This window comes from Streptopelia decaocto, assembly GCF_964273445.1.
Source record: "Streptopelia decaocto genome assembly, chromosome: 12".
NCBI classification, from domain to species: Eukaryota; Metazoa; Chordata; class Aves; order Columbiformes; family Columbidae; genus Streptopelia; species Streptopelia decaocto.
Genome location: NC_138667.1, coordinates 10,140,199 through 10,167,394, shown reverse-complemented (window position 1 = coordinate 10,167,394; position 27,196 = coordinate 10,140,199). Strand labels below are relative to the sequence as shown.

General features: G+C 49.9%; 1 protein-coding gene across 5 annotated transcripts in view; it reads left to right on the top strand.

Annotated features, from left to right (window-relative positions):
- JADE2 (jade family PHD finger 2) overlaps positions 1-27,196 on the top strand; it is a 79,405-nt gene that overhangs the window by 27,135 nt on the left and 25,074 nt on the right. For 4 of the 5 annotated variants that reach the window (XM_082064041.1, XM_082064038.1, XM_082064040.1 and 1 more), the window contains 2 exons: positions 13,261-13,430; positions 23,754-23,965. In XM_082064041.1, the coding sequence (XP_081920167.1) occupies positions 13,261-13,430; positions 23,754-23,965 (382 nt within the window). Of the gene's footprint in view, positions 1-11,065; positions 11,589-13,260; positions 13,431-23,753; positions 23,966-27,196 lie in introns of those variants that run through there. The other variant, XM_082064042.1, reaches the window with a different exon arrangement.

The following is a 27,196-nucleotide window of genomic DNA, read 5'->3' as shown; positions in this document are numbered from 1 at the left end:
AATTTGCCCACAGCAGGAGGACGAGCAGGAAGGCTGCTTTTTGTTGGCAGGCTTCCCAGATATTCTTGGCGTTGCAGATCTATACTTATATCGTCGCAGTGGCCCTGTTTTAACAGAAAACAGAAAGTGCTGTGGCTACAGGAAGGCACAACCTCTGCGAGTACCAGCCTGGCGATGGCACCAGCGCAAATGCTGCAGGGAGAGTGGCTGCCACGTTGGCATGGTGTTTGCATCACTGTCCTGTCCTCCTCCAGGTCCTCTCTGTCCCCTCTCCTCCAACAGCTACACAGGCAGGTAAAGCAGCTCTTTGTGCTGCTGGGCATATGCCGAGCTGGTGCAGGTGCAGGGCTGGCTGTGCCTGGATCACGATGTGGAGCTGCCCTGTGTTCATCTCCTTCCAGCCGTGTTGCTCTTTAGCGGACTCCAGTCCCATAAGGAGTTGCCCCAACATCTCCAGGAGGTCCAGCAGTTCTTTGAGAGGATGCACAGTTGTTGGCAGAAATGTTCATATTGTGGTTTTGTGATGCCAGAATCATTGCAAAAGGGAGCAAGAGGAAAGATGCAGAGCTGGTCTGCTCACAGAGAGCGGTGTTGGAGATGCATGTACTGGACCAGGGAGGAGAATTAACTCATTGAATGAGAAACACAGGAATACTGGTACACCAGTAATGAGTGTAGGACTGGGACACGTCCCTGCCCTTCTTCCCTTCTGCTCCCAGCGAGCAGATGCCTTGGCTCATCCTGGCAAGGCTGGATGCTGCATCCAGAACACCCAGCACAGGGAGGGAGCAATTGCAGCCAAGGGAGAAAAAACCCCCGAGAGCAATCTCTGCTGCAGTGTGACGTGTGGTAGCACTGAGGATCTACGGCCAGGCTGGCCCAGCAGCGGGGCGGCACGATGCGAACATCCCAGCAATGCCTGGACTTCGCCGCTGCCGGCAGCGGGAGCCCTGGATGGCGGCCAGGCTGGATCCGCACAGCTGCCCGGCTCCCAGCCCGGGGAAGGGCTTTCCGAGGCTTCGTTCTCAGCATGTACTGTATGAACCAGCACACTTTGTTCTCAAGTGTTGAGACTGGATTTCCTTTCCTCGGTTGGCGATGCAGGCTGGCTGTTGACTCATCAGCAGCTTCCCTTGGGCTTTGCTGCAGAAGGGGCAGGCAGGATTCTGCAGCAGTTTGTGTATCTTTTGGAGCAGAGGTTTTGTTTTTTTTTTTTTAACATGATCCTTTTTTCTTTTCTTTCTTTTTTTTTTTTTTTTTTTTTCCTTCCCTGCAGCTCATTGTGAAAGATGTGTGAGTTTGGGGCTTGCAAGTGGCACGCTGGCGATCTTACAAAGGGCTGTTTCTTGGGTCAGTTGTTCCCATTCTGTGCCTGCCTGTCCTTAAATATGCCTGGATTCTAGTATGCTTCAGAAACAAGTGTATGCTTCCCTTTTGACATCTGAGACTGTTCTGATCAAAAGAAATAAAAATCCCAGCTGCCCTAGGCCTGCATGGCGAGATCACAAGCCATGGGACATAGAAGTGCAACAAGAGGAAAACTTGCTGCCTGCACATTCTGTGTGCTCCCAGAGACCCCGGGTGACGCCTGGTCATGGTGAGGATGGGCTGGCCCGTGGCAATGATCCAGGGCAGCAAAAAAACCCCATCACTGTGACATCCCTGAGTTCCCTCTGCAACCCTGTGCTGGGAAAGGGAGGCTTCCAGTCGTGTCTGCTCTGGCAGCCCTTGTCCCTGCTAAGTGGCGGGGAGGGACGGGTTGTTTGCCGGGTGGTCTGTGCTGCCCGTCTTTCAAATCTGTCATTTGGGATGGGGTGAATCACCTGTACGGCAGCAGGAGCTGAGTGGTTCAGAGGGTCTGGGCTGTGCAAAAGGTGGTATCGGTGCTGTAGAGGGTTGTTAGATTGTGTCCGGTGCCTGTGAGTGCTTTGCAAAGGAATAAGCCTGATTTACTCTGTCTGTTACTTGTAATTATTTCTGGTTTACAATCTTGCTTTCAGCAAGTTCTCACCTTTATTAGTTGCTACGGGCAAATGTGTTAATCCAGGATGTTCTTACCTAGTACCCAGCCACTTGGACTTTTATTTTAAATGTTTGCTAATCCTCCCAGTGGATGCCTGTGGTTTATACTGGATCAAGCACACAGAAAATCAAGTGTGTTTCAGCAGTTAATGTATATTATGAGCAGGCTTGATTCCTGCTGCCCCGTAACGAGGTTTATGGCTCTTGGGACAGACTCCAGTTTGCTTCAGCCTTGGGAGTCTCCACATCTCACTCCATCACCTCCGCTCTCCATCCAGAACCGTGAATTTAGCGTATAGCCAGGCGAACCGTAGCAGATCTGATTGCTGCTGCTTGCAACTGCAGCAGTAATCAAATCACCTCTTAGTGATTTAGTGCCCCTTGTGTCCCCATTGAACGATACAAGAAACTATTACTCTTAAGTGCTCTTCAGAGTGATGGGAAGACCAGGACAGCCTGGCAGGGGGAATAGCTGCTCGGTTTTTGGTGCCGCTGTGAATAATCCTGTTGAATTTAGGTGAAGGCTGCATTGCTGGAAAGTGAGTTTTAGCATGTTCCTGGGACCTTGGTGAGGTGAAGAAGAGCTGGTAGGTTTTTTTATTCAGTGCGCTTGTAGAAGATCTGGGAAAATGCACCATAACAAGCGCAGCTGTGTAGCAGTATGGGGATGGTACAGGAGGCAAACGGATCCCTCCTGGGTTTGTGGGATGGGCTGTGCGCCGCTTCGGGTGACTCAGCACCAAAACTGTTCTCATGTGTTTCAGGGTTCAACATTAGTGCAGTGACTCAAAACACGTTAAAAAAGGCTGGATGCTGCCTTTTCAAATTCCTCAAAGATTTGCTTTCACTGGGTTGGTTTTGTGTAAGGAGACCTGTGCGATGGCACTGTGTTAATCACAGAAGTAGTCGTCTTTGTGCCCATGCCTGTGTTTGGAGCTTGCTGATGCTCAGCGCCGTTAGCAGTGGGATCGAGGGGCTTTGGCCAATTCCTGATGTGCTGTGGGTTGTGCTCCCATCCCGCTCAGAGCAGGGCAGGTGCAGAGCTGCTGCTGTCGCTCACAGCCTCTGTCTCCACTCTCTGTTAGTAGGTGGATGCAAGTGGAGCTGTTTGTGTTACTGAAATAATTGTGGAAACACTATCTGGCTGAGATAATTAATTCCAGATGCTTTAATGTTAGTAGTTTGGCTTAAGTTACACAAGGAAGCATCATTTTTCGTCTTTTTATATCTAGAAAACATATGCTCAAGCGTCCCTGGCTTCCCTAGTAGCAATTCCAAGATATATTTTGCTTAAATGGAAATGAGCAGAATAGTAGTGGCCTGCTGGCTGGGTTTGGAGAAGGTTGGTATGCAGCACTGGTCCCCAAAGGTGCCACCAGGTGGGTTGGTGGTGCTCAGGGATCAGAAGAGCAGCACCCATGGGTGCTGGTGCTGGCTCTGTCCTGCTCGCCCATGGGGAGCAGATGCTGCCTGAGCATCCTCTGCAGCTGCCCCGGGGTGGGGGCTGCCATGTTTTGGTGTATTTCGGGGCCAGAAGAGCCAAGGAGCAGGTTGTGCCTCTTCCCAGCAGTGGGTCAGAGTCCCCCCCATGGCCTTCAATGCTGCTGTTAAAGCTGAATGGCGCAGAGGGGAAAGGGGGCAAGCAATATGAGAAAGATCCTTGCACAGCATCAAAAATTGTGTGTATTTTGCTCCCAGGCCAGATACTGCTTTTGTCTAGTCAACCAGAAAAACATCTGCGCTTTGTTGTTCCAAGCAGCCCACCAGCAAACCACTGCCTGGCTGTGGCTGTTTGTCCCTGCAGCCCTGGGTTTCTTCTGCACAGAAGATGTGCAGAAGAGCCCCGCTGTGAAATGGTGCCCGTCCTCTCCTCTTCTTTACCAGGTCTCTTCTCCGGTCTACATCAAAATTATTTTCTGGGCATGGAACCGGAGTTGAGACTTCATTAATTCATTTGTTGAGCTAAATCTTGGTGAGATTTAGGCTGGAATATAAACGTGAGAAAGACAGGGACATCCACACTCTGGCTTTATCTAGTCTGCTGAGTATCAGGCTTTTTATGTGGTGATAAACAGCTCAGAAATGAAATTGGAAAAGCTGTCTGGGTTTAACAAGATGGCTGTTTAGTGCCTCCTGTTCACTTGTTTTCCTCTTTTTATCACATCAAAGAAGAGTGAATCACTTTCTCCTTAGAGGATCACATTATTCCAGGGGCCTGGAAGGACCCACTCTGGTTACAGGCTGTTACTGGAGGAGATTTTAGAGGGAGGGGGGAAAACAGGGCATTTTTCGTATTGCACCTGTTCATTGCAATTTGGAGCTTCAGCTGCATTTCTGTAAAGCTTCCAGGACCTGCCTATATGAATCTTAAACTGCCAGCAGCACGTGAGGAGCCACCCTACCCCATCCTTAACATTTTGCACAGAAACGGGATTGTCAGAAGGGCATTTTCAAACCCAAACAGTGAGACTCTGGACAGTCCTGGACTCAAAAGGAATTTCCCAGCCAAGATGTGCTCACGATGCAGCGAGGCTGTGCTGGGGTTCCAGCACCGATCACTATGCGCTCTGATTACTGGAAATGCTTTAAAAGCTGATAATGATAATTTTTCGTATTCGTTGGCTAGCACTGAGTGGGTTTCAGCTGGGAAAAACAACAGATAAAGGGATGGAGGGTGTAGATGAGCCACACTGTCCTGGGCTGGTCCCTGCCTGGCAGAGGGCGCCGGGGTCCCTGATGCATCCTGAGGTCCCTGGCACATCTCCAGCACAGGAGGGATGTGGGGTGCAGGAGGGATATGGGGGGTGCAGGAGGGATGTGGGGGTGCAAGAGGGAGATGGGGGTTGCAGGAGGGAGGGGAGTGCAAGGGGGATGACGGTGCAGGAGGGATGTGGGGGTGCAAGAGGGATATAGGGGGTGCAGGAGGGAGGGGGTTTCAAGGGGGATGACGGTGCAGGAGAGATATGGCAGGTGCAGGAAGGATGAGCATGTGGCAGGGATAAGGGTGCAGGGGAGATGAGGGTGCAAGAGGGACATGGCAGGTGCAGAAGGGGTGGGGGGTGCAGCCTGCTGCAGCCACCCAGCATTACATCACCCGCAGCCACACTCACTGGCTGCTGGTACCCGGAGGGCAGGACACGGCTGCAAGCAGCGTTAACCCCTTCCTGAGCATTCCCGAGCACCGCTCGGGTAACACGAAGGGACCTTTGCAGGACTGAGTGCTGACCACCAGTGTCTGTGCAGTCAGGGGCTGCCTTTTGGGCACAAGTGCTTCTTTTACTGGAGCTTGGTGGATGCTCCCAGGGACAAATCCAACTGCTTTGTTCTCCGAAAACAGCAGCAACAAGCTAGATGAGAGTTCAGAGCTGAACCGAGTGTTTACTGCCCGTGTAGGATTTTGGGACAAGCGTTTTACTGAAGGTTTAGGTTGTACCTGAGGGTGGTGCCAGCCCAGCCGTCCATCACCCACATCAGCAGTAGTGGTGACAAACCGTGTGGTTACACAGGGCTGCTTCCTCAAGCATGGATGTCTAATGGAAGGGTTGCTGTTATGTTAACTCTGTCAACTTTTTTGGCTAGAAATGTGCTTGTTACAGCCCCCGACATGAGGATAGCCTATGAGTGGCATGAGGCAGGGTGGCAGACAGGGCCACCAGACCAGACAGCCACTGCAGGTTCCCCTTCCAGACCCACCTTTGGCCCCCAGGCTGAGCCATGTGCCTGCAGTTGCTCTGTTATGTACAGATGAATTTTTGTGGATTTGCAAAGGCCATTGCCAAATCTTGAGGGGTTTTGGCTCCAACAGCTGATGAGGAAATACTGCAAATTCTTACTTTTCTGAACAAAGTGGTCTCAGCAGTGCCAGCTAGAAATGGGGCTTTAATTCTGTTGAAGTTCTTGTCTATTTAATTTGTTTTTGAATAAAAGATTCTGGTGCCAGCGGCCTGCCAAGGCACTGTGTCACCACTCTCCTCCCTGGGACCTCCAGCCCTTTCTCTGCTCCATCACTCGGGGACATGTTGGCAGACACTGGGTACCAGTGGTCCCTCCTGCAGGGTCCATGTCTCTGGTTTCGGGGTGACAGCGGGGTGCATGCAGGGCTGTGAGCTCTTGAGCATATTGTGCTGATGACCAGGGTGATCTTGATGTGACCTGGAGCACCTTCAGTCAAGGAGGGAGTGGTGAAGTGCACAGGCATCCGTTAGCACTGAGACCTGGATCCTAGAGATGCTTTTAGGTTACTCCTCCAGCCATTTACTTGCTAGTCTGAACATCAGACTCGTTAATTTAAAAACTAGTCTATTTAATACCTTCTTGTCATTCCCGTTCTTCTTTGAACCCAGCTGTGGGAGTATAGTTTTTGGCTCATGGTTTTACAGACTTTGCTAGAAGCTGTAAAAGTGAATAAGTAGGCGTAACATGGTCAGTAAATCTGGGCCTGGGTACGTTGAGGGTCCCAAAATCTTGCATGTGGGTTGCAGCTCGTTACTATGACAATCTACCACTCTGCAGCCCCAATCCTTCACCCTTATGCCACTCAGCTCTTTTTCTAACATCTTAAATTCTGCTCTACTATCGAGGAGCAATAGCATCTGTAAAATCTATTAGCTTAAGTTTATAAGAAGATTGGGCATCTGCTCCTCATGGCCTGCTAGATACTAGTTTAATAAACAGAAGATGAAAATCATCCCTTTAAACTGCCTTTTTCAAAGTTGTCGAGTGCCGCAGGAGAATTCCCCCGCGAGCAGAGCTGATGGTAAGAACAGTATCAGCATCGGCTGACGGGTGCTGGCGGAGTTATCTTTCCACTGACTTTCCTAAGCTGATTTATTTATGGACACTGGACAAGACTAATTTAGACTGTAACATAGGTAAAGAAGAGATGACTGACTAAAGTCTTCGTTGTAATAAAATTAAGTATTCTCAGAAGAGAAACACTACACAGGATTAATTATTTCTATCTAGTAAATTAAAAGGGAGCATATAGAAAAAAATGCCTTTGCCTTTCAGCCAAGTGAAGCATTCAGTTTACAGAGATGATTAACCGTGGAAATTTGCTGAGTATATTTTATTACCATGTAATCTTCTCTAGGGATAGATGTGATCCTCAAGAGTGTTGGGGTCCACTTACTCCTTTTCCTCAAGTGCGCTTGAGACCCACTTTCAGACTAATGGCCTGAGGTTTGTTGTGCGTTACAGGCTGCTCCAAATTTTCAGCTCTTCCTTTAAATAAACCCTTGATTGATACATTTTTTTTAGATGCACTGTCTCTGGCTGGATGGATAAATTAAGGAATAAATGCTCTTCCAGTGTAATTGAGCTTCTGCAAATCGTTTGGCACTTCTTGGAGGCTTTGCCTCTGTAATGCTTTGCTGTGGTGGTGCAGGGGGAGCTGGACCATTGTGGCGGTGGCACATCACCAGCAGACACCAGTCCTGGTAGCTGTGATAGGAAGGCGTGTGGTCCCACCTCCTTGGAAAATGAGTCACGTCAGGCCACAGGTTGGCCTCATCTCGGGTCTCTGGGGTGGCAGCGACGTGCTGTGGGTCAGTGAGACGCAGTTTATCTCATGGTTGTGGGTCTGCTGTGCTGGGGTGCTCTGTGATGGTGCTGAGATGCAGGTAAAGCCCTCGTGTCTCCGTGGAGCGGGGCAAGTCTGTCCTGCCCATCACCGCATCCTCCGCTGTAGGGGCTGAAGGGACGAGCAGGGCTTTGGGGGTCACTTCGGGGTGTGGTGGGGATGTTGAAGAGCACTGGCAGGGCCAAGGCACCTTGTGGCTCTCTGAGCTGTTTGGCAGCACTCAGGACCGTGTTTTTTCCCCAAGGACAGTGTCATTCAGGGAATATCGTTCTCACTGTGTTCTTCAGTAGCACAGTGTGGGTTTTTTTTTACTTTGAGTAGAAGTGGGCTGTTTACACAAGTAAAACTTCACGGTCCAGCAAAGAGATTTCTGCTTGAATTTTTCAAGAAATTTTTGGGATGAAGAAAACGCTTGTGTTGCTGTAATGGGGTAATGATTCTCTGTAATGCACCTATGTTGTACTGATGAACTTTCAGGCCATGCTGTTTGGTCCTGTAATGGTTCCTGCTTTGGTGTTATTTATCCTCTTGCCACCTGCCCATTCTGGGGTGTTTGAGACATTCCCCATTGGGTATGAGCCACGCTGACCTTGCGACCATTTCTGTCCCCAACCCAGGGTCACACACGATACTGTCCCTTCTCTCAGCACCCCCTGCACATCACAGAGCCTCAGAAGCTCACCGTCTTGCCTTATCCACATGCTTCTTAACATGTTGCTTGCTACCCAAGACTCTTTTGCTCTAGTTTAGGTTGGGAGCGGTGGTTTGGGGCCTTTTGGAGCATTTTCTTGCTTTTCATGCAGACTCAGTCTGGGTGGATTGGTTGGTCATGCCCTGTACAGTGTCCCTGGCTGCAGGGATGCTCGTGTGTTGCTGTCACCATTTATTTGGAGCATGCTGAAGCTGATACAGCGTGGGGCTGAGCGTGTCTCGCCATCGAGTGTAGGAATGAATAACGAAGGCATCAAAACTCGGGCAAAATGGGAAAAACCCTCGAAGACACGTGAAATTCCTCTTGTGCTGTGGAGATCTGCTTGTGCAGGAGATGACCCCACCAGGACAGTGGGTTCTCAGCCTCACCAATGCCCCAGCAATTAATTTCCTTTTTGCTGTTTCCTTTTGCTGTTTACCTGACTTCTTCTAAAAAGGAGGAAATTTTCTAAACAAGCCAACAGAAGCCCTTTAATACAGATAAAGGCAAACGGGAAAACAGGTAATTGAGGTAATTAAGAGCTTGAGTCTTGCTTTCTCTCTGAGAAAGGAAAAATCAATGGAGCGTGTTGGTGCCGTCAGCAGGAGGAGGTCTGGGTGCTCTCCCAAGCTGAGGCAGATGCCAGGGCACAGCACGACTGCATTGCTGGCTCTTGCCAAGGGTGAGGAATAGGTATTTTCACCAGTCTTTAGAAAATCATCTCCCTGAGCAGGTACCTGCATATTGCCAGACTCCTCCGGGCACATGCTGCCCACCCGACAATGGCAGTGAGCATCCCTGGTTTCCCACGACCCACACCCCGGGTGGCGTCTGGGCATCCTGAAGCAGGTAGGAAGTCCTGCATCTCCCCCAGCACACCTGAGGCTGGAATAGGAGAGGAAAACTAGAAAAAAAGACTAGGAATGAGAAGGAAGGGTTGATTCCTGTGGGATTACTGATGCCTGAACCTGGGGTGTGAAGAATATTAGTACATAATGCAAAATTCACTGCAAATTTGTGTGAGTTGGTGGTGCATGTGCAGACATCATCATCATTCAGCCTGTTTTTTTCTTTTTACACTCAGCAACTATGTGGACACATGGATGTTTCCAAAGGGACTAAGCCCTGTTCCTGTGTGCAAGGAAAGTCCTGATGATGTCCCTGCCAGCCCCAGCTCTCAGACCCCAGCGGGAGAAGGGCAGGAGATGCTGGCCAGGGTGGCTTCGGTGGTTTCTTCTCTTCTTCTGGCTGTGTCCATGCTTCAGTGCGGAGCACAAAGCAGCGCAAAGCTCACAGCCTTCCAGACTCCAGTTTTCTTGATGTTATTATAGATGAGGAGGGGTGCACAGCATGGTCTGTTCTCTGTATCGCTGTAAATCAGGGCATGGGTTTTTCCAAAGGATTGCTCTCTTTTATTAAATTGTAGGATCTCTTCCTTGCGCTGTTTCTCCTAGCCCAAGGCAACTGTCTCTGCAGTCATTGATCTGTACACCAAGAAGCTCTTTGCAGGTATGTTAGCATGTGTCAGGGAGGAACAGGCTGTGCTTTAGGAACATGATTTTACCCACCAAAGCAAATCCAGGAATTGCTGGGAGGCTGCATGCCTCTGGGCATCATGTCCTGCTTGGGGTGTCCTTCTGCACCCCTCGGGGCAGGAGAGATGGCTGTACCTTTCCATGTGATTTGCTGGATCACTTGCAAGCTGTAAGAACGTGATGTTTAACCAAGTGCTGCAGGTGGGTCAGGGGGTTGATCTGGACCAAGCTTCCAGTGGGTCTTTGCATTAAATACAGACATTACTGAATCCTCAAGCCCTGTCCTAGATTGCAGTGAGCTCAGTTTAAAATCTGGAGACGGAGAGCTGTCTTTTCATGGGGTGATTTTCAGACCTTGAACTGAAATTTGGAGATGTCCTCAGGGCACTGAGGCACACCTTCATTATCTGTTTACTTGGGGGGGAAGTAAGGGAAATGTTCTTGTTGTTTCCCTCTCTGTTCTTGATGTTTCTCTCTCTGAGCAATGAAGCTGTTGCTTCTCCCACTGGTGGCTCTAGAAGTGCCTCCAGTGGTTGTGACTGCAGAGGACAGCAATTAAACTACATGTCTGGGTCTGGAGAAACTCCAGGTTTATTTTTCCTGCCATGCTACAGATTTCCTTGGGCAAGGCAGGGTCCCCTTCCCGAGGGCAGCTGCGCACAAATTTCTTCCCCTGGCACTTACAGACCTTGAAGCATCTGGTACCACGATTCAGCTGGTTACGTGATGGACATGATGGCTTTGCCCCAGACACATCATGGAGCATGAGGCATGCAATGCTCTGACATTAACTTACGTATCAGGACAGAAGGCAGATAAAAGTCTGACAGGGGCCAATAGGCTGGTGCAAGAGGAGGGTTGGATCCTCAGGCTTTGGACAGCAGAAAAGCTGCTTGGAAAGGGCCAACATGCTGCAGCGGTTGCTGTTTGCTTGTTTGTTTCTTTGCGGAGTCTTTTTGTGTTGACATTTGTGTCGGGAGGTGGTATTTCAGGGAGGAAACGTGAGCTGTGCAAATACTGCAGGGAGCTCCAGCTCCCAACTTTGCAGAGATCTGGCAGCTGGCAGCACAGCCTGCTTTTCATTTCCAGCTCGTCCTCTGCTTGCATGTCATTACGCGCGACACTGTTGACGTGTGCATGGCAAGTGTCATGCGTGTTGCCACCGAGTTGCCAAGAAAAGGCAGAAGAGCTAACAGCGAGCGCCTGTTCGCTTTCTGTGCGGGGAGTCCACAGCAGACCAGGCTGTTCCTCTCCCCTCCCCTGGGGTTGCGACTGCAGGGTGCTCAGAACGCATCTCACAGACCACCGTGGGATGTTCTCTGTTGCTGAGCTTGCCGAAGGGCTGCCCAGCACGGTGTGGACATGTCACTGAAGTGCTGAAGGTGTCCGTGGTGGCAGACAGCAGGAAGCCTGCCTGAAACGTGGGGCTCGCTCGTAGGGGCTTGGCTGGAGGATGTTTTAAATCAGAGGTCACTCTGCCTGCAAACAGTGTTCTGGGGTATCAGTGCCTGCATGGAGTGGGGTTGGGCATCTCATCTGCACAGCCCTGGACCAGGATCTGGTCTCCGTTGTATTCCAGTAAATTAGCAGTAATTGCTTGTGAGGAGTCAGTGGCTGGAGGAATCACTGTTGCTGTCAGTATTTGGACCGTCGTAACAATAAATGAACAGTAATTGCTTATGAGGAATCAGTGGATGGAGGAGTCACTGTTGCTGTCAGTTTTAGGACCATCATAGCCATTTGACCTAATTTTTCTCAGGTAAAGAATTAATTTCCATAGATGAATGGAAAAACTATTGCTGTAGGTAAGGAGAAGTTGCCACGGACCCATGCTGGGGTGGGCTGTCAGTGTGAGCCCACCGGTTGACGTTGGTGCCGTGGGGCTGGAGCAGAGAGCCCGGCCAAGGCTGCCACATCACTGGGGAGGGCAGCGAGCAAAGCTGGGTGACTTCTGCTCACCAAACTGTAACTTGTTTTTCCTGCAGTCAGGCCCTGGGCCAGGCAAGCGGGGAAGCACTGGCAGAGCTGGGGCTTCCTCCAGTCCTTGGGGATCTCCAGAGAGACTCGACAGACACCTGTGCTCCTGCTGAGCACTGTGCACAGGGCAGAGCGGGGACGAGGCGTTCAGCTGCCACTGGCTCATGTTTCTGAATGTAACTAGGGCAGAGCTTTGCACTTAAATTCATCCACTGGGCAGAATCTCATCTTCTTCAGGGCGCGGAGTGTGTTGCAGTGCCAGACCTGGCACCCACGTGCCACCCTCCTGCCTGACGGGTAGAAGGAGCGGGGTGGGAGCATGGCTGAGACAACAGTGGTGAGCAGAAGCCCTTGCTGTAGCCTTATCCCCATGTTAATATAGTGGCTTGGATGCATCCTGCCTCTCTGAGGGTGTGGGATGCTGCTTCACAACCATGGAGTAAGGATGTGTTGGTCCCACTGCACCAGCAGGACTGTTGGCTCCGGGCAAGAGCGTCACTCGGTAACAGCCCCAGTCCTGTGCTTGCATGTGCTTACCACATCAGATTTCCCAGTTTCACAGGCAGGACGGGGTATTATTTCTCCCAAATGGGCCGTTTCTGCCCTGATGTGGTATTCCTGCATGAGCCTCTCATGAGGCCCCATGGGGAGAAACAATTCTCTGATGTCAGGAGGAGCAACATGAGGTTGCTGCCAGTAGCTGTAGCCGTAGGTCGAGTTATTTGACTTGGGAATTCAAACATGTAGGAAGCTGCTGCCGGGAGGAAGAAAAGGAGCCACGCAAAGTGGAAAAAATGGTGTAATTTCTCATGATTGTGAGGGGGAATTGCAGAGCTCTTGAGCAGGTGTGTTCCCGCAGAGAGCCTGGAGCAGAGCCGCCCGCTCCGTGCTTCCCTGGGGCTGCTCTGCGGTGTGGAGCCCTGTGGGGCACGGGCTGGTTCGTACTGAAAAGCATCAGAAGCCAAATTCCTGGTTCTCAGACTGTTCATTCCTCTCCTGGCTGCAGCCGGAGGCGGGTGGGCATGGTGCCGTGCTGCGGTGGGATGCGGGCTGGTCCTCAGCAGCGGGCACGGTGCTGGAGCTGTGCTGCTGCTTTTCTGTGGGACACTGGGAAAAGTACAAACTGCAGGTTTGAGGTCCCAAGACGGGGAGCTGGCAGCTGGAGTGTGCTCAGCATTTTCTGAAAATCAGCTTGTTTTGGTGCATTCCAACTCAAACCATCATACAGGGTGCCTAGACTGGCAGTCTCTGGGAAAGTGCTTGTGTACAAGTCATGGTCCTCAGAACATCAGAAGCACAGGAGACAGCACTGAGTGCATAAAACCCCTTTTATTTTGCTGGACTTGGTTCCTTCTTAGAGTCCGGTTTGTACATGGTGTGGTCATACCTTCCATGGCAAGAAATCAGATGCTTTTGCACGTTGTAGCTCTTTCTCAACCTCTCTTTTCTTTCAGAATTATACCCCAGCTGGATAACTCGCCTTCACAAGTTTCACCAAGTAGCCTGCCTGGCTCCGAGATTTCAGAAGCTACAAGGACTTACTTGCAAGGCATGAGCCGCTATGACCTGGATGAGCTTGACGCTTGCTGGTTGGAACTTGTTAATATGGAGCTCAAGGAGATGGGTGAGTATTGTTTTTATCCTTGCCTGGGCATCCCAGCATGGGCATTCGGTCTTTCCAAGTAATCATGTGGAACGGAAGTTCTTGAAGAAGACCTTTCTGTTCAGGATCTCTAGAAGAGATTACACCAATCGCTGCAGTGCAGGATCTTGAGTGCATTTCAGTGCTTCTCACTCATGTAGGGGTTTTGGGATGTGGTACAAGAAGAATGGGGCAAACCAGATGATGGTAGGGCCAGTGCAGCATGTCCCGTGCAGCAGGGCTGTGGTGTGCAGAAGAACCAATAGATCCAGGTTACTCATGACCATGCTCTGATTTCATGACCATCGTTATCTCCTGTACACATCCCTGCAGCATCTGTGCTGCCGGAGGAGGTGTTGGTCAGGATGGGTGTGTTGAGCCTGGTTCCTCTCCCTTTGACTGCCCACATCTGAAAGCATTTCTCCAACATTTCTCCAACTGTAGCCAACTGGACAGATGGAGTCAGAGGAAAGAGGATTTCCTAGTCAAATGTGTAATTCTCAGAAATCCTGGTCCTGGGTTGTCTCTCTTTTCCCAGGTGTCTCTAAATATCACAGCATAACATTGCCTGCATCACTGCTGTTGTATCACTGCACATTCCTAAAATCTATTAGTGCATTTTGGTTGAGTGCAAGTACCCGGACTTGGAATTTGACCATTCGCACTAGTGCTTAGCATGGTCTGCTGGGCAGATTTGTTGGCACAGGCACATGGGTGTGTAGTTCTGCCAGACTGGCCAGGGATTTTCCAGTCCTTGTTAGGTCAGGATTGCTGTGGTGTGGTTACTGCTGCACAGGTAAGAATAACAACACAATAAAACATTCACCTTGTGAGGTCGGTGAAAGCTGAAGTGTGCCTACATGAAGCATTACTTCCTGTTGCAAAGGTCTTTCAAGGTTGGGACAAAGTACGTTCTCAAGTGCTGGAGCAGACGGGATCGTGCGCTGCTGAACAGAAGGCTGTGCTGAGTCTCACAGCCGGCTGGCTCAGAGCTGCAGGGAGAGTCAGTGCGGCTGCGGTAAGACTCAGTTCAGTAAGCTTGCACGGAGCGTAAACAAGCTCAGAAGTTGGCTACCACATTGACTGATCTTGGGTGCAGATCTCTGTTCTTCTGATGTACTCATCATTTACAACTAAATTTTGTTACCACAATCTCCAGGACCTTGAGAAAGTTGTAGAAGCTGCTTTTAGAGTTTGGCTAATTATGTATTATACATATCCTATATATTGGATTCCCGTAATCTTGGTGTTGTGGAGTCTGTAGTGTCACTAGCAAATCACAGTCAGCTTTGCCCTCGTTAACTGGTCCTGTATTAGCAGCCTCAGCTCTGTCGTTAGCACAGCCAGGTTTTGAGATACTGGCAGCCACAGTCAAGTCCTTGGGCAGAGCAGAGGGTGCTCCTGGGCAAAGACGGGTGGTTTGGTTCTGCTTGGGTGCCTTGCAAAGGATCCACCCTTCCTAACGCTGACCAGCTGCAGTATTGCATCAGGAAACCAGCTTGTACCACACTAGACATCCTTCTTTTCAGTGCTTTAGCTATAACTCCTGCTGTGTTTCCCTCACCGTCTCCACAGCTGGGTGGCCATCAGAGCTGTCTCTGGGCTCCAGAGAAGGGTTGTCTGTGTTTTCACTTCCCCCTTGTACATATTTTGTAGGTCTCTCCAAAGGCAGCAGGCAGAGATTTGGCTTATCCAGCTGGGTTTAAAATTGGCTCACTTTATTACATTTATCTTCAAAGTATTAGGTTACAAACGCAATGTCTTAAATGGCTTTCAGATGTGGAGCTCCCATGCTGAAGGGTAACTGGAAGGCTGTGATGAGGCGGGTGCTGTTGGGGCAGGGATGCTCCTGCCCCAGGCCAGCCGGGACCTGGCTGTCCCCTGTGAGCAGGATGTCACCGTGGGGCTGGCATGTGCCAAACCTGCATGTGTTGAGGGAGAGAGGTGGCTTTGCCAGCAGGGCTGCCTTGGTAGACTGCTGGATTTAGGAGAGGAGCTTGAGCATTGTCACAGCCATATAGCCCCGGTAGCTGGGCTCCTCAGGTGGGCTGACATTGCCGTGTCCCGTGAGCACGCCCTGACTCTGTGTCAGGGCACGGGTGATGCTTTGCCGCTGACCCTCGTGCAGTTTTGAGCGAGCTGCATTTTTTCTTCCTCCGTCTCCTTGTCATTTATCAGCCAGTGAGCTTGTTCAAGGACGGTCTTTAGGAGGTGTTTGTACAGCACCAGGCTGGGTGGGACCACGGTCTATGACGAAGCCCTTAAACCCTCCTGCTGGTACCAACTACAGATGGTAATAACGATCCCAGGGGATTGGAGCAGTGGTAATGCAAAGAGCCTCACTGTCCGTTAGCTGATTCTCCAGCCCATTTCTGTAAGTGTAATTACTGGCTGAGCCTTAAATGCGCTGGGGAGAGAGAAGCTTTGAAAACCAGCACTTGGCATGTGAATTCCACAGTGGATATGGCTCCTGCCCAAAGGATTCTGATAGCTCGCCCCATCCCCTAGCCCTTCCCACTTCTCTAGCAGTATGAGGACTAGTGCATTTTTTCCAGTGGCTGGAAAGGTAAAACATGTGGCATTGATTAATAACCCATCCCTGGGGCTGTGGGGAGCCAGGGGTCTGTCAGGGAGCGGGGTGGGTGCTGGTGTCCCTGGCTGTGGGACCATGGTCACATCACCCCACAGCAGGGGACTGGACTGTGGAGGTTGTGGGGCATCGGGACTGCTCGGGCAGCGGGTTTCTTTGAGGGAATGCATTTTCCTTCTTGTGGAAGTTATGGGATTCAGGTGCACCTAGAGGACAGCTAAATCTATGGATGCTCACCTGCCGGGCTGTGCCGGAGCAGAGACTTCGCTTCCTCTGCATCACGTATGGGAGACACCGTGCAGCTGGGAGCGGTGCAGGGAGGATTTGGATGCACTTCACCACCCAACCCAGAAGGTTGCCACCTGCCTGGGTTGGTCTGAAGGGAGTCCAGAAAAAGCACTTTCTTACAGAAGCCCTGGACATACTGGGATTTCTAAACCAGCTTTGCTAACCTCTGAGATCATTAACATGACTTAATTGGAGAATTGCAGCCTCTCCTCCTATTCAGAGAAGTCAGGAGTTATCTCCCAGCCTCAAGAGATATGCAGAAGTTTAAATTCCCCCTGGTTGGTTAGCTGAGCTGTTGTCACTGGGCAGTCCAGGGGCACAATGTGTCATTTCCAAAATATTTAATGACAAAGAAGGAGCCTGATCTGTGAGTGGCTCTTGAGGAGCCACAGGGAGGAGAGCTGGAAAACACCTATGAGATCATCCATCTCACTTTGCCGTTAGCACGGCGTTGATCCACGTAGCGCATAGCACATGCCTTTTCCAGTCCTTTTTAGGTCACCCCAGGGATGGAATTTTATCACCAAGATCAGATAAACCTCCAGATAGCTCCAGCTCGCTGCACTCTGCCGGCTCCTCTCCCAGTTAGGTGGAACTGCTCTGAAAAGCAGAAGTTGTTCATGTAAACCGGCTTTAAATAGTTTTAACCCCCCCACCCCCCAGTAAGATGCCTCCATAGGTGTTACTGTGCTCAGTAGAAATGTGCTGTTTAAGGAACTTCTGCGTGCTAGAGGTGAGATCAATGTTTAAGCACACCTAAATGTTTTATTTGTTGCTGCTGCAATATGAGATAGTAAAAAAAGTGGGTCTGAAGGAGTCTGAATGAAACCCTGACCCAGATTTATGTACATGCCACTCCAGGCAGCACAGACCTTTCCTTTTAGAGAGGAGCTGTGCCGTAAGTCTTCATTTTTATATTAACATTTTATGCTATATTTTGATTTCCACTAAATCCAAAGCTATTGTAAGAGCGAGGCTAGAGAGACTTCAAAGACTTAGGCTGAAAGATACGTTTGCGGTGATCGGCACTTCATAAACACACAGAAAATCCTCAAGAAATTGCTAAAAACATTGCCGGAATCAATTTTGCTGAAGGCAGAGTCGAAGTTTCTAAGTATTGCCTTGACTTAATCCATATGGTGTATGCTGCTCACATATGCCCACCACAGCTTCTATCTTGGGAGCTGAAGGTGTTCCTGGTATTTTATGGCAGGAACATGCAAAGGTCACATTTATTGCTTTTGAAGCTCCGGGGGGAATTCATCACTGCATACTTGAGCGATGTCTGTGTACTAATGAGATGATCCCTCCTTCGGCAGAGGTGAGGTTGGTCAAGTAGATGTGGAATAAACCGCGGTCGGTGGAGTAACCCCGGGGAAGATGTACTCCATGGGGCAGAGGTTGCCATTAATTGTACGCCTTGGAGAGCGGCTGCCTGCCACGCAGCAGCACTGGGAGTCCTTGGCCGAGGCTACCCCAATCGCACGGCATCCTTTTGGGATTTGGGGAGCCCTTTTCTCCCCTGAAAGCAGCACATTGGTGTCCCCAGGCAGAGCCTGTCCCCATGCACCTGGCACCCACCCAGGTTGCCCATCCCCATGGCCCGGCTCCATCCGCTGTGTAGAGCCACCACAGTTTCTGTTGTATGAAACTTCTCTATTATTTTAACGACTTCGGGCACTATTCCCCACTGTGCCCCAGTAGCAGAGGCACAGCCCCATTCCCTGCTGGTGCAGCTGGACAGAGAGAGCCCCATGACAGGGATGCTGCCCCCACTGCGGGGGATCCACGGGCTGCCGTGCCCCCATGGGGATGCTCCCCAGCCCTGGCTGGCAGGTGGATGTGCAGAGCTCTGGCCTTTCTGTGGTGGGATCTGTTTCCTTTAACCACCAGCCTGGCTTCCCCTTTTCAAATCTTGTGCCCAGATAGGGGACCACTCGCAGCAATGTCCCTTCTACTCTTTTTTCCCCCCATGACCCTGCACCTGGGCTCATCCTTCTTTTACCAGTCATCTCTTGAGAAAGCTTATCCTATTAATAATTCAGGCTCTGTTTGTTCGGATTTTTTTTCTTGTTTTGAAGAAATCCTGCCAGTTTGGAGTTGTTTTATAACATGTCTGTGCTGCAGCCCACAACAAACATCCGCACGTAGCCTGAAATCTTTGTTCTCTGCTGAGATCATAAGCTCATTGCACAAGTTATCATTTCAGCAGCAGATCGGTTTGGTGCCTGGACAGATGAACCAGCTAATCCTCCACGACTTGGTCGTATATTACAAGCGAGAGATGTATTTAATAGAGGTATCGATGTACAGCATAGAAGTATCTTGGGAGCGGATTTAGGGCTGGAAGCTGTTCTCAATTATATCACCGTTCATCTGGATTAACACCATTGGTGTCAACGGGAGGAGGACTTGCCTGAGCTGCCTGTAGGCTCACGCTTGCTGCTGGGATGTTGCTCTTAATGTAGAGGTCGATGCTGTTGGAGATCAGTGGGAGACGCTTTAGACATTTTGCCTCCATGTTTTTCAGCACAATCAGTTTTTATGTCAAGTCATCGTTTTGCAATTTCCGTAAACCCCTCGCAGTAGTTTCCAGCAATACTCGGAGTTTTGTGGGAAGGCTTTCATCAGAAGTGCTCCAGGACAGCTCTGTCAGTGCCGAGCGCCGCTGGAGAGAGACAGCAGCTTATGAAGTGCCTTCTAAGACATTTCATCATCATCTTAATTTTGAGCAATAATTGATGTTGGTGGGTGGCAGAAAGGGTGATAATTGACTCCTGTAAATCTTTTAAGTGCATTAGCAGGCTGTGTTTGTAACAAAATATCTAGAAGTTTCGCTGGCTGCTCAGCTAGCACACGTTGCCTGTTACTGTTTGCTTTGTTGGTCACGCTTTATGATAAGGGTTATCGAGAAAAGATTAATGTTCAGTTGCTGCATCTCCCAAGCATTGTGTGCCTGCCAGAGATGGGTCGGAGGTGGCTGGGGGAGTCCCAGATGGTCTGGTGTGGTGTTGGGCTGCTTGTCCATCATCCTCTGACCTTTGCAAAGGATGCTCAGGACAGGACCTGCGATAGCCAGGGCAGCACTCAGGCAAGGGTGGGTGGTGTCCCCACGGGTGCCTCGAATGTGCAGGTCTTCAGCTCCCAGCCTTATTCAGAGGCAAATTGTGCTTCTCCAAAGGGTCCTCCTGCACAGCAGAGCCTGAACTCAGTTTTAGCAAATAACTAGTGCTTTTTCCTTCAGATTGCTTTCGTTCTCCTGGCCTCTGAGGTGGGAAGGATCCTCAGCACAGCTTTGCAGAGGCAGAAGCTGCAGTGGGCAGGTTTGAAGTGACTTGTCCAGGCTGAGCTGGAGGGACAGCAAGGTGGAAGGACCGTGAGGTGAAGAAGTCAGGAGCCCAGAGTCCCTGTGACACGTACCAGCACCTCTGTCCCATCAGGGAGCTGCTATCCTTTCACTCTCAGTTTTTCAAAGATACTAAGAGACAAGCCTACATCATCTCACAAGTGCTTTCCGTTTTTTTTTTCTTTCCCCATTATTTTAAAAAAACAGTAATTTTGTTTGTTTATATATATTTTTATTGAAAAGTAGACTCCAAGGTTTATGGCTTGTGAATCAGCGAACGGCACAGCCTGCAGTCCTGATGACTGTTTGTTCATGAGCTGTTTTATCTCCAGGTATCCTCCACAGGGTAAAAGGATTTATTGTTTCAGTAAATTGATTTTAGTGGAGCACAGTTTAGTCAGAAATAGGTCTCTGTTTTGTGAGAGGTGGCTATTTTTTTCCTCCCTGCACAGCGAGTTGGCTCACACCACAATAAGGAGTAGCTGAGAATTCATTTAGCAGAAAAATATTGCTCCTTCATGCCACATAAATTAGGATATTACAGAAATAATTGTAACGGAAAGCAGCATTGTGTAAAGTAATGTGCCCGGTGCTTCTCCCAGACCCGGCGCTGTGGCTTCGGTGCCAACCCACCAATCCCAGTTCCTTTGGGATAAAATATTAAATTCTCACTTCTGCCTGTGTCCCTCTGGATAGAAACTATGGAGAATTTTGCAGCTACGTGACACTTCTCTGTAGAGACTCGGAAAAGCTTCGTTTTCTCCCCGTCTTTCATACAAGACCATGGCTTACCTTAACCAGGTAAAAATACCTTTCTCCTGGTCATCAGGTAGAGTCCACGGTCAGGTGATGGTCTCAAAAGTGTGACTTGCTCTCTAAATATTGCTGGATTTATTCATTGTAGCCAAGATTAGTACCTGAGTCTTTGCTTTTCCTTCCTTGGGGTCAATAACAGTGTCACTTGTACATGTACACATGGAGTGTTTTGGTGGAGTATTTTTTTGTTTTTGCTGTTTAGCTGGTCACAATCAATATAGATAGTACTTTTGCAGCCAAAGAGATGACAATTTTATGAATGAACTCCTATAGCACAAACTTTGTATGATGCAGAAGGAGATAAATGGAGCACAAATGGAAAAAGCACTTCACCCCGGGCCCCATTGTTTAGTGTTTCATAAACGATTAATCGCTTCATCCCCATCAAGTGCAATTGTCAATTCAATAAGCTCCGAGGTATTCTGAATGGCACTTGGCAAACGAATTCCTAATGTAATTACATCTAAATGGAGAGTGAGAGCACGCGTGTGCAGGCAGGAGAGATCTATATTTTTTGATGTAATGGTGTAACAAGTGTATTGCACGTATATTCCCATGAAATGGGAACAGTGGTGATGCCAGGGTGATCCTGACCACGCAGGCAGGTCAAGATCAGGATTCCTGTGGAAACCCCCATCCCTTTCCTTCCTGGCACTGCCTGCAGCTGCCTGCTATCTTCCTGCCCTCTCCCCTGAGCAGCTCCAGAAAGTGTGTGGGGAAAAGCACCAGGAATGCTTTAATGATCATTTTGCTTTCCAGAAGAGCAGAGGCTGAAATATTGGGAGAAAGGGAGTAACTCAGGCTGATGCTCCAGTGCCCGGGATCATGATCACAGGTGTGGATTTGAAACACAGACCGAGAGCTTGTTTAATCATAGAATCATTTGGGTTGGAAAAGACTGTCAAGATCATCAAGTCCAGCCATTAACCCAACATTGTCACTAAACCATGTCCCTAAGAACCTCATCTCCACTTCTTACAAACCACTCCAGAGATGGTGACTCCACCACTGCCCTGGGCAGCCTGTTCCAATGCCCGACAGCCCTTTCTGTGAAGAAATTTTTCCCAAGATCCAATTGGTACAAGTTGAGGCCATTTCCTCTCGTCCTGACGCTTGTTCCTTGGGAGAAGAGACCAATCTCCCCTGGCTCCAAGCTCCTTTCAGGCAGTTCAGAGATCAGAAGGTCTCCCCTCAGCTCCTGTTTTCCAGGCTGAACCCCCAGGTCCCTCAGCTGCTCCCATCACACTCGTGCTCCAGCCCCTTCTCCAGCTCCGTTCCCTTCTCTCAACTCGCTCCAGCACCTCAAGGTTTTTTTTGTCGTGAGGGGAACAAATCTGACCCCAGGATTTGAGGTGCAGCCTCACCAGTGTCCAGTGCAGGGGGGCGATCACTGCCCTGGTCCTGCTGGCCACACTGGTCTTGATGCTGGTGGCCTTTTGGGCCACACAACACTCACATGAATTCATGGCTTGCAGCTCTCCATCAAGTGCAACGCAGGTGGTGTGTTTATAAAGGGACACCATTAAGGCAAAAGTAACACTCTGGCTTTGTCTGTAACCCTCTCCTTGCGCTATTGCATCCGACCAGCACGATGCCAAGAGCAAGCTGCATCCATTGCCAGGGCTGCTGGGCAATAAAACAGGTATTGTCAGGTTCCTTAACATGTTGTGGCACAGCAGCCCGAGCTCTTGAAAGGGCTGCGATAGAGAACAGTGTTGTCTGTCTTAGATGGTATCTCAGACTAGACACAGAAGTGTAAAATGCCAGGCTAGATGTTTGCAGAGACTTGTCAAGCCAAGGGAATCCATGCCAACACGAAACATTGGGGAAGAGCTTGAAAAGGCAGACCATGGTGTGTTTGCTTGCCGAGCTCAACTGCAGGTTGCTTTCCCCATTGACAGAGATTTTTTGGCCGGTCTGTGGCTGTCAGGGGAAGGTGCAGCCTCTGCCAGCATCATCCAGCTGGAGGGGCCAGGAACGCTGGCTGGGACCCCTGTGCCCCATCCCTCCCCGGCCCCAGGGGCCTCCCAGGGCCCCAGAGCGCGTCCAGGACAGGGATGTCACACTGTGGCTCAAGAGATGCCCAGGATAACAAATTTCTCACTGAACATTTAATTAATAACTGCTTCATATTACTACTTCCTCAAGCCTTTTTTCCCCTTCTCTGCTCATAAATGAGATATTTTCTCCCGTTACCTTGCAACAAAAAGTGTGTACAGCAGCGCAGGTCAGGCTCCTCTGCTGTCTGGTGTGTTCTGGACCATCCTGGCCATCACCACAGATAATGTACACAAACAGAATGCAGAATGAAGTGATTTTTATTGCATCCTGCTGGTATCTCCATCCCCATCTCTGCACCTTCTCTGGTGATGAAATAGTGCTCACGGGGAGAAGGGGTGCAGTGGGGGCTTAACTCTGCCTCTCACCCCTCACAGAGAACCTCACTCCTGCTGCTGACAAATTTTTTCCTTCTTTTTTCCCTTACCTGGAGTGACCTCATGTTGCATTTGTGGCACTGGGATGTTTGTGTGCGGGTGAGACTCAGCACCTTTGGCAGCAGCACTCAGTGTGGCACCGTTTTGGAGCTGCCGAGCTGCTGACAGCAGCAGCATCCCCCGTGAAGGTGGCCAGGTATCGCGCTGCAGGGGGTTAATGCTCTGAAAAAGCCTCTTCTGATTATTTGACTCATATTCCTGGTCATCACTCTAAATAAATAGCTGGTCAAGCACCTCTGCTGCTTCTTTCCACTGAAGATCCTGGTATGGGGGGATAAAACACAGCGCAGCGGTGTCTGACCTTCTGATTCCACTAAACCCAGCCATGGGAAAAAATCCTTACTTGTTCTCAGTTTCAGCCTTTTGCTTCTGTTTTACAGTTCCATTTAATTGGCCCTAAAAGGGTCAATTTTCAGTCTTAACAATTAAAGCATTGACTTTGTTTTGCCAAAGCTTGTCTGAGCCCTCACTGCAGAAAGCATCTTTGCAAAACTTGTCTCCTTGAACATTTAAACTGTCAGACCTAATTATCCGCATTGCTTCAGCTGAATGGGTTTCTTTCCTCTCAGCCAGCAGCAATATTTTGTTACTGTCTATGAAACATAAACTGCATCCCGAGTTAGAAGCAGCCGCTTTCTGAATCACCGCTTGTACCATCACTGTGGATTTGCCTCTTGAGCTACGGTTTAAAATGCTCAGCCCTTTGCAAAACGCTCCCCAAAGGCAGATGGGAGCCGCATTAGTGTCCTCCTCTGCCTTCTGCCTTGCAGAAAAGCCTGAGCTGGACGAGATGACCCTGGAGCGAGTGCTGGAGGAGCTGGAGACCATGTGCTACGAGAACATGAACATCGCCATTGAAACGGAGGAAGGTTTGGGCATCGAGTACGATGAGGACGTGGTGTGCGACGTCTGCCGCTCGCCGGAGGGGGAGGACGGCAATGAGATGGTTTTCTGCGACAAATGCAACGTGTGCGTGCACCAGGTGAGCCCCCACTGCAGGTTTTGGCTGTTGGCACATCACACTCCTGTATCCTCCCTGCGGTTCCTCCCATCCCCACCATCCCTCTCGCCACGAGCAGCTGGAGATCCCTGCTCAGCTGTTCTAGTGGATTCCCAGCACATCTGCAGCAGAGCAGGGGTAGCAAATGGGGTCTTGGGTAGATGGCAGGCAGCAAACTTGCCTTTTTTACTTTCTTAGCCCCAACCCTTGATAAGTGCCCACAGAAATGAAGAGCCAGAGGCTGAAAACTACCTCCTGCGAGCTTGCTTTGCCCCCTCCCTCTGTTCCCTGTGATATTTCAGTTTATGCCTCCTCTTCCATTAATGTGCTGATTCTTCTTTCTTTACCTTATCTTTCTTTAGCCCATCTTTCTTCATTAAACTGCAGCCGTGGGACCTTTATCACCCAGAGATGACCAGGACCATGTGCAGGACTGTGGGCTGGGAGGGATGCAGGTCTGCAGCCCTGCACTCGCTTGTATGGAACTTCCCCCTCCTCCCCAGCATTATACTGGGGGTACTGAGGCCTTCCAGCTCCACTAGTGCTGTCTCCCATTACAGGGTTTCTGTCCCATCTTCCCTGCTATACAAATATAGAATTTCATGTTTATTTTGCTGCCTGGAGGAAAGTAAATTTATTTTTAGAATTGAGTGAAATGCTTCAAGCCCTTGCTGGGGGGATCTGTGGGCTCCTGCTCTTGGGGAAACCTTGATAAGGAGAAAACAGCCGTGCAAGGGTCTCGCTGGGCCCCTCGTGGGTTCGGGGAGGTTTTGCTGGTCGTGCTTTGAGGGGAAACACGGTGCAGTGCTGGGAGGGTGGTGGCAGCTCGTGGGCTTCACCCTCTGTGTGGAGGAATTTTGGCTTTTTTTTTTTTCTCTCTGAAGAGAGCCATTTGCTCATCTTTTGGGCAGCTTTTCCGTCAGCACTTCCTGGAGGTGGGAGAGCATTGGAGATATCTATAGTTGTGGGATGTGGGTGTTTTGAATGGTTTCCATCAGTGAATCAGATTCCACAAAATACCAGGACGATTCAGGGTTGGGGTTGATTTTTAATTTTGTTTTTAACAAGCCCAAGTGTCAATGCCAAGCCGTGAGCTGACACGGGCCTCGGGGCGGGCAGGTCAGCGTGCACGGGGCTGCTGTGGGGCCATACAGACCCCGGCTGTCCCCACCACGGGCCATGGCACCTGTGGGCTCCGCTTTCAGCATCAGCCCCAGTGCTGGGAGCAGAGCGGTGCTGCAGGAGGGGATACAGCGGACTGGATTTCAAGGCTCTTGGAATAAAGGGAAGATTTTCCATTGTTTTCAGACAGCAGAGTCCAGCCCAGTGCCAGCCCATAAGCTGCCCCGATTTAATCTCTGCCCTGATTTACACAGGTCCTGAGCCACAGCCAAGGGTGTTGTGTGGCATCATATTCCTTATCTAACCTGCCCCATGCCTTTGCCAGCCCCACATCCAAAACTTGTCGGGGCCGATGCTTTCCTGTGGGGAACCAGATGCCGATGCCATGGGTTTTGTGTATTTGGGAAGCAGTGGAGGGGAGCTGGGGTCCCATAGGGCATGCCCAGAGCGATGCCTTGTCCTCTGCATCCCAGCGGGAATGGGCAGAGCAGGGTTGTGCCAAGACACACATTGGTGAGTTATGATGCCTGAAGGGATCGTTGTAATTATCTTATCCACATAACACAAGCCATGAGGCTTGCTATTAGTTAATTTCTATGAAATGTAGCTTTTAGAAAACAAATGCAATCTTAATTTCTAAATTTTTGGTGAGGAGGAATCTTCTCCACACTGTTAAGCTGTTGTGGTTCATTGCTCTTGTGGTAACAACGTTGCACATCTCTTTAGCGCAGGAATGATCCATGCAGGTTCCAGCCACCATGCCGAGGTCCTGTCACTACCAAATCCCTGTTCCCAGGCGTGGGGACACAGCCGAGCTCTCCCTCTGTTACATGAACCAGGCCAAGCTTTGCCCTGGCCCAGCATCCTCCCCATTTTTTCGGTGTCCCCTTCTCTTTGATATTGAGCCCATGACAGGCACAGTGATAAAAATAGCTGCTCTGCTCCTACTGAGCTGGCTCCGTGTTCCCGGAGCACCTTCGGTCGGACTGGCACAGGACTGGGAGAGTGTGTTTAGCTGATAACCCGCATCATTTCCAGAGCTGCTCCTTCTCCAGGACAGAGGCTCCTAGGAGTAGAATTGCACCTTCAGCTGCTCTAAAGCCTCTGGGAATAAATAACCAAGAGCCAAGACTCTGCTAGAGATGTACACCTGGTCATAATGCCTGTTTTCTCTGGGATTTTGAGATCAGTCTGCCAGTTTGTTCTCCTAGCTGGTTTTGTCTGGTACTAAATCACGTTTTATAAAACTCTGTTACAGACAAGATTTATGTGTCAGATTTGGAGGCGCTGTGAAACACACAGTTAAGTCTCTCCGAACTGTGTAGACTCACAGCAATAATATTACCTCCCTTAGTTCCTTATTATTGCAATAAGATGTTCATGAGGTAGCTTTTTCCCCTTGGAAATCACTATCAGAGTCAATTTGTGGTTTGAGGCAGCCTAAAGCCATGTTATGAAGTCTGTTTTGGTCAGTAGAGGCCAAAATGTACTTCTCCCATGCTCCCACATCTCTGTGTGCCCCCTCTGCCCCATCCCCACCTGCGGCTCTGGCACTTGCGGTGGTGGTAACTTACAGCACTGGGACGAAAAGCTTGTTATTTTTTGGCGTAAACTTCAAGAAGCAGAGTTGACAAGTGCCTGGGCTGAGTTTAGAGCCAGCAGCGCTGGGGGTGCTTATCGGCACTGCCCGCTTGCCTTCTGGAGGGATGTCAGAGCAGCCAGATCTAAAATTAACTACATCACCTCGCTTAAAGTAGGGGCACAGCCCCGCATTAGCGCCCAAGGCAGTTGTCTGCCACTCTCTGAAAACCATTTAAGTGCAACTTATCAGGACCTGCTGGGGAAAAACTGTCTGGTTTTAGCAGTAGTTGTTTTATACAGTCGTAAGTTACAGCCAAAGTGGAAAGTATTTTATCGTCACCATTATGTGATATGGCTTATCATTTGGCTCTTCCCCAAGTACAGAAGAGAAATATTTATGAAGCGCTTTGGCTTTTCTGCATCCTGTGCTATGGCAGCAGGTTGGGAGTTCCATGGGTGACCAGAGTCCTTTAGCTCTCGCTCTCCTGGCCATAGTCTTGTCCTTGCCTC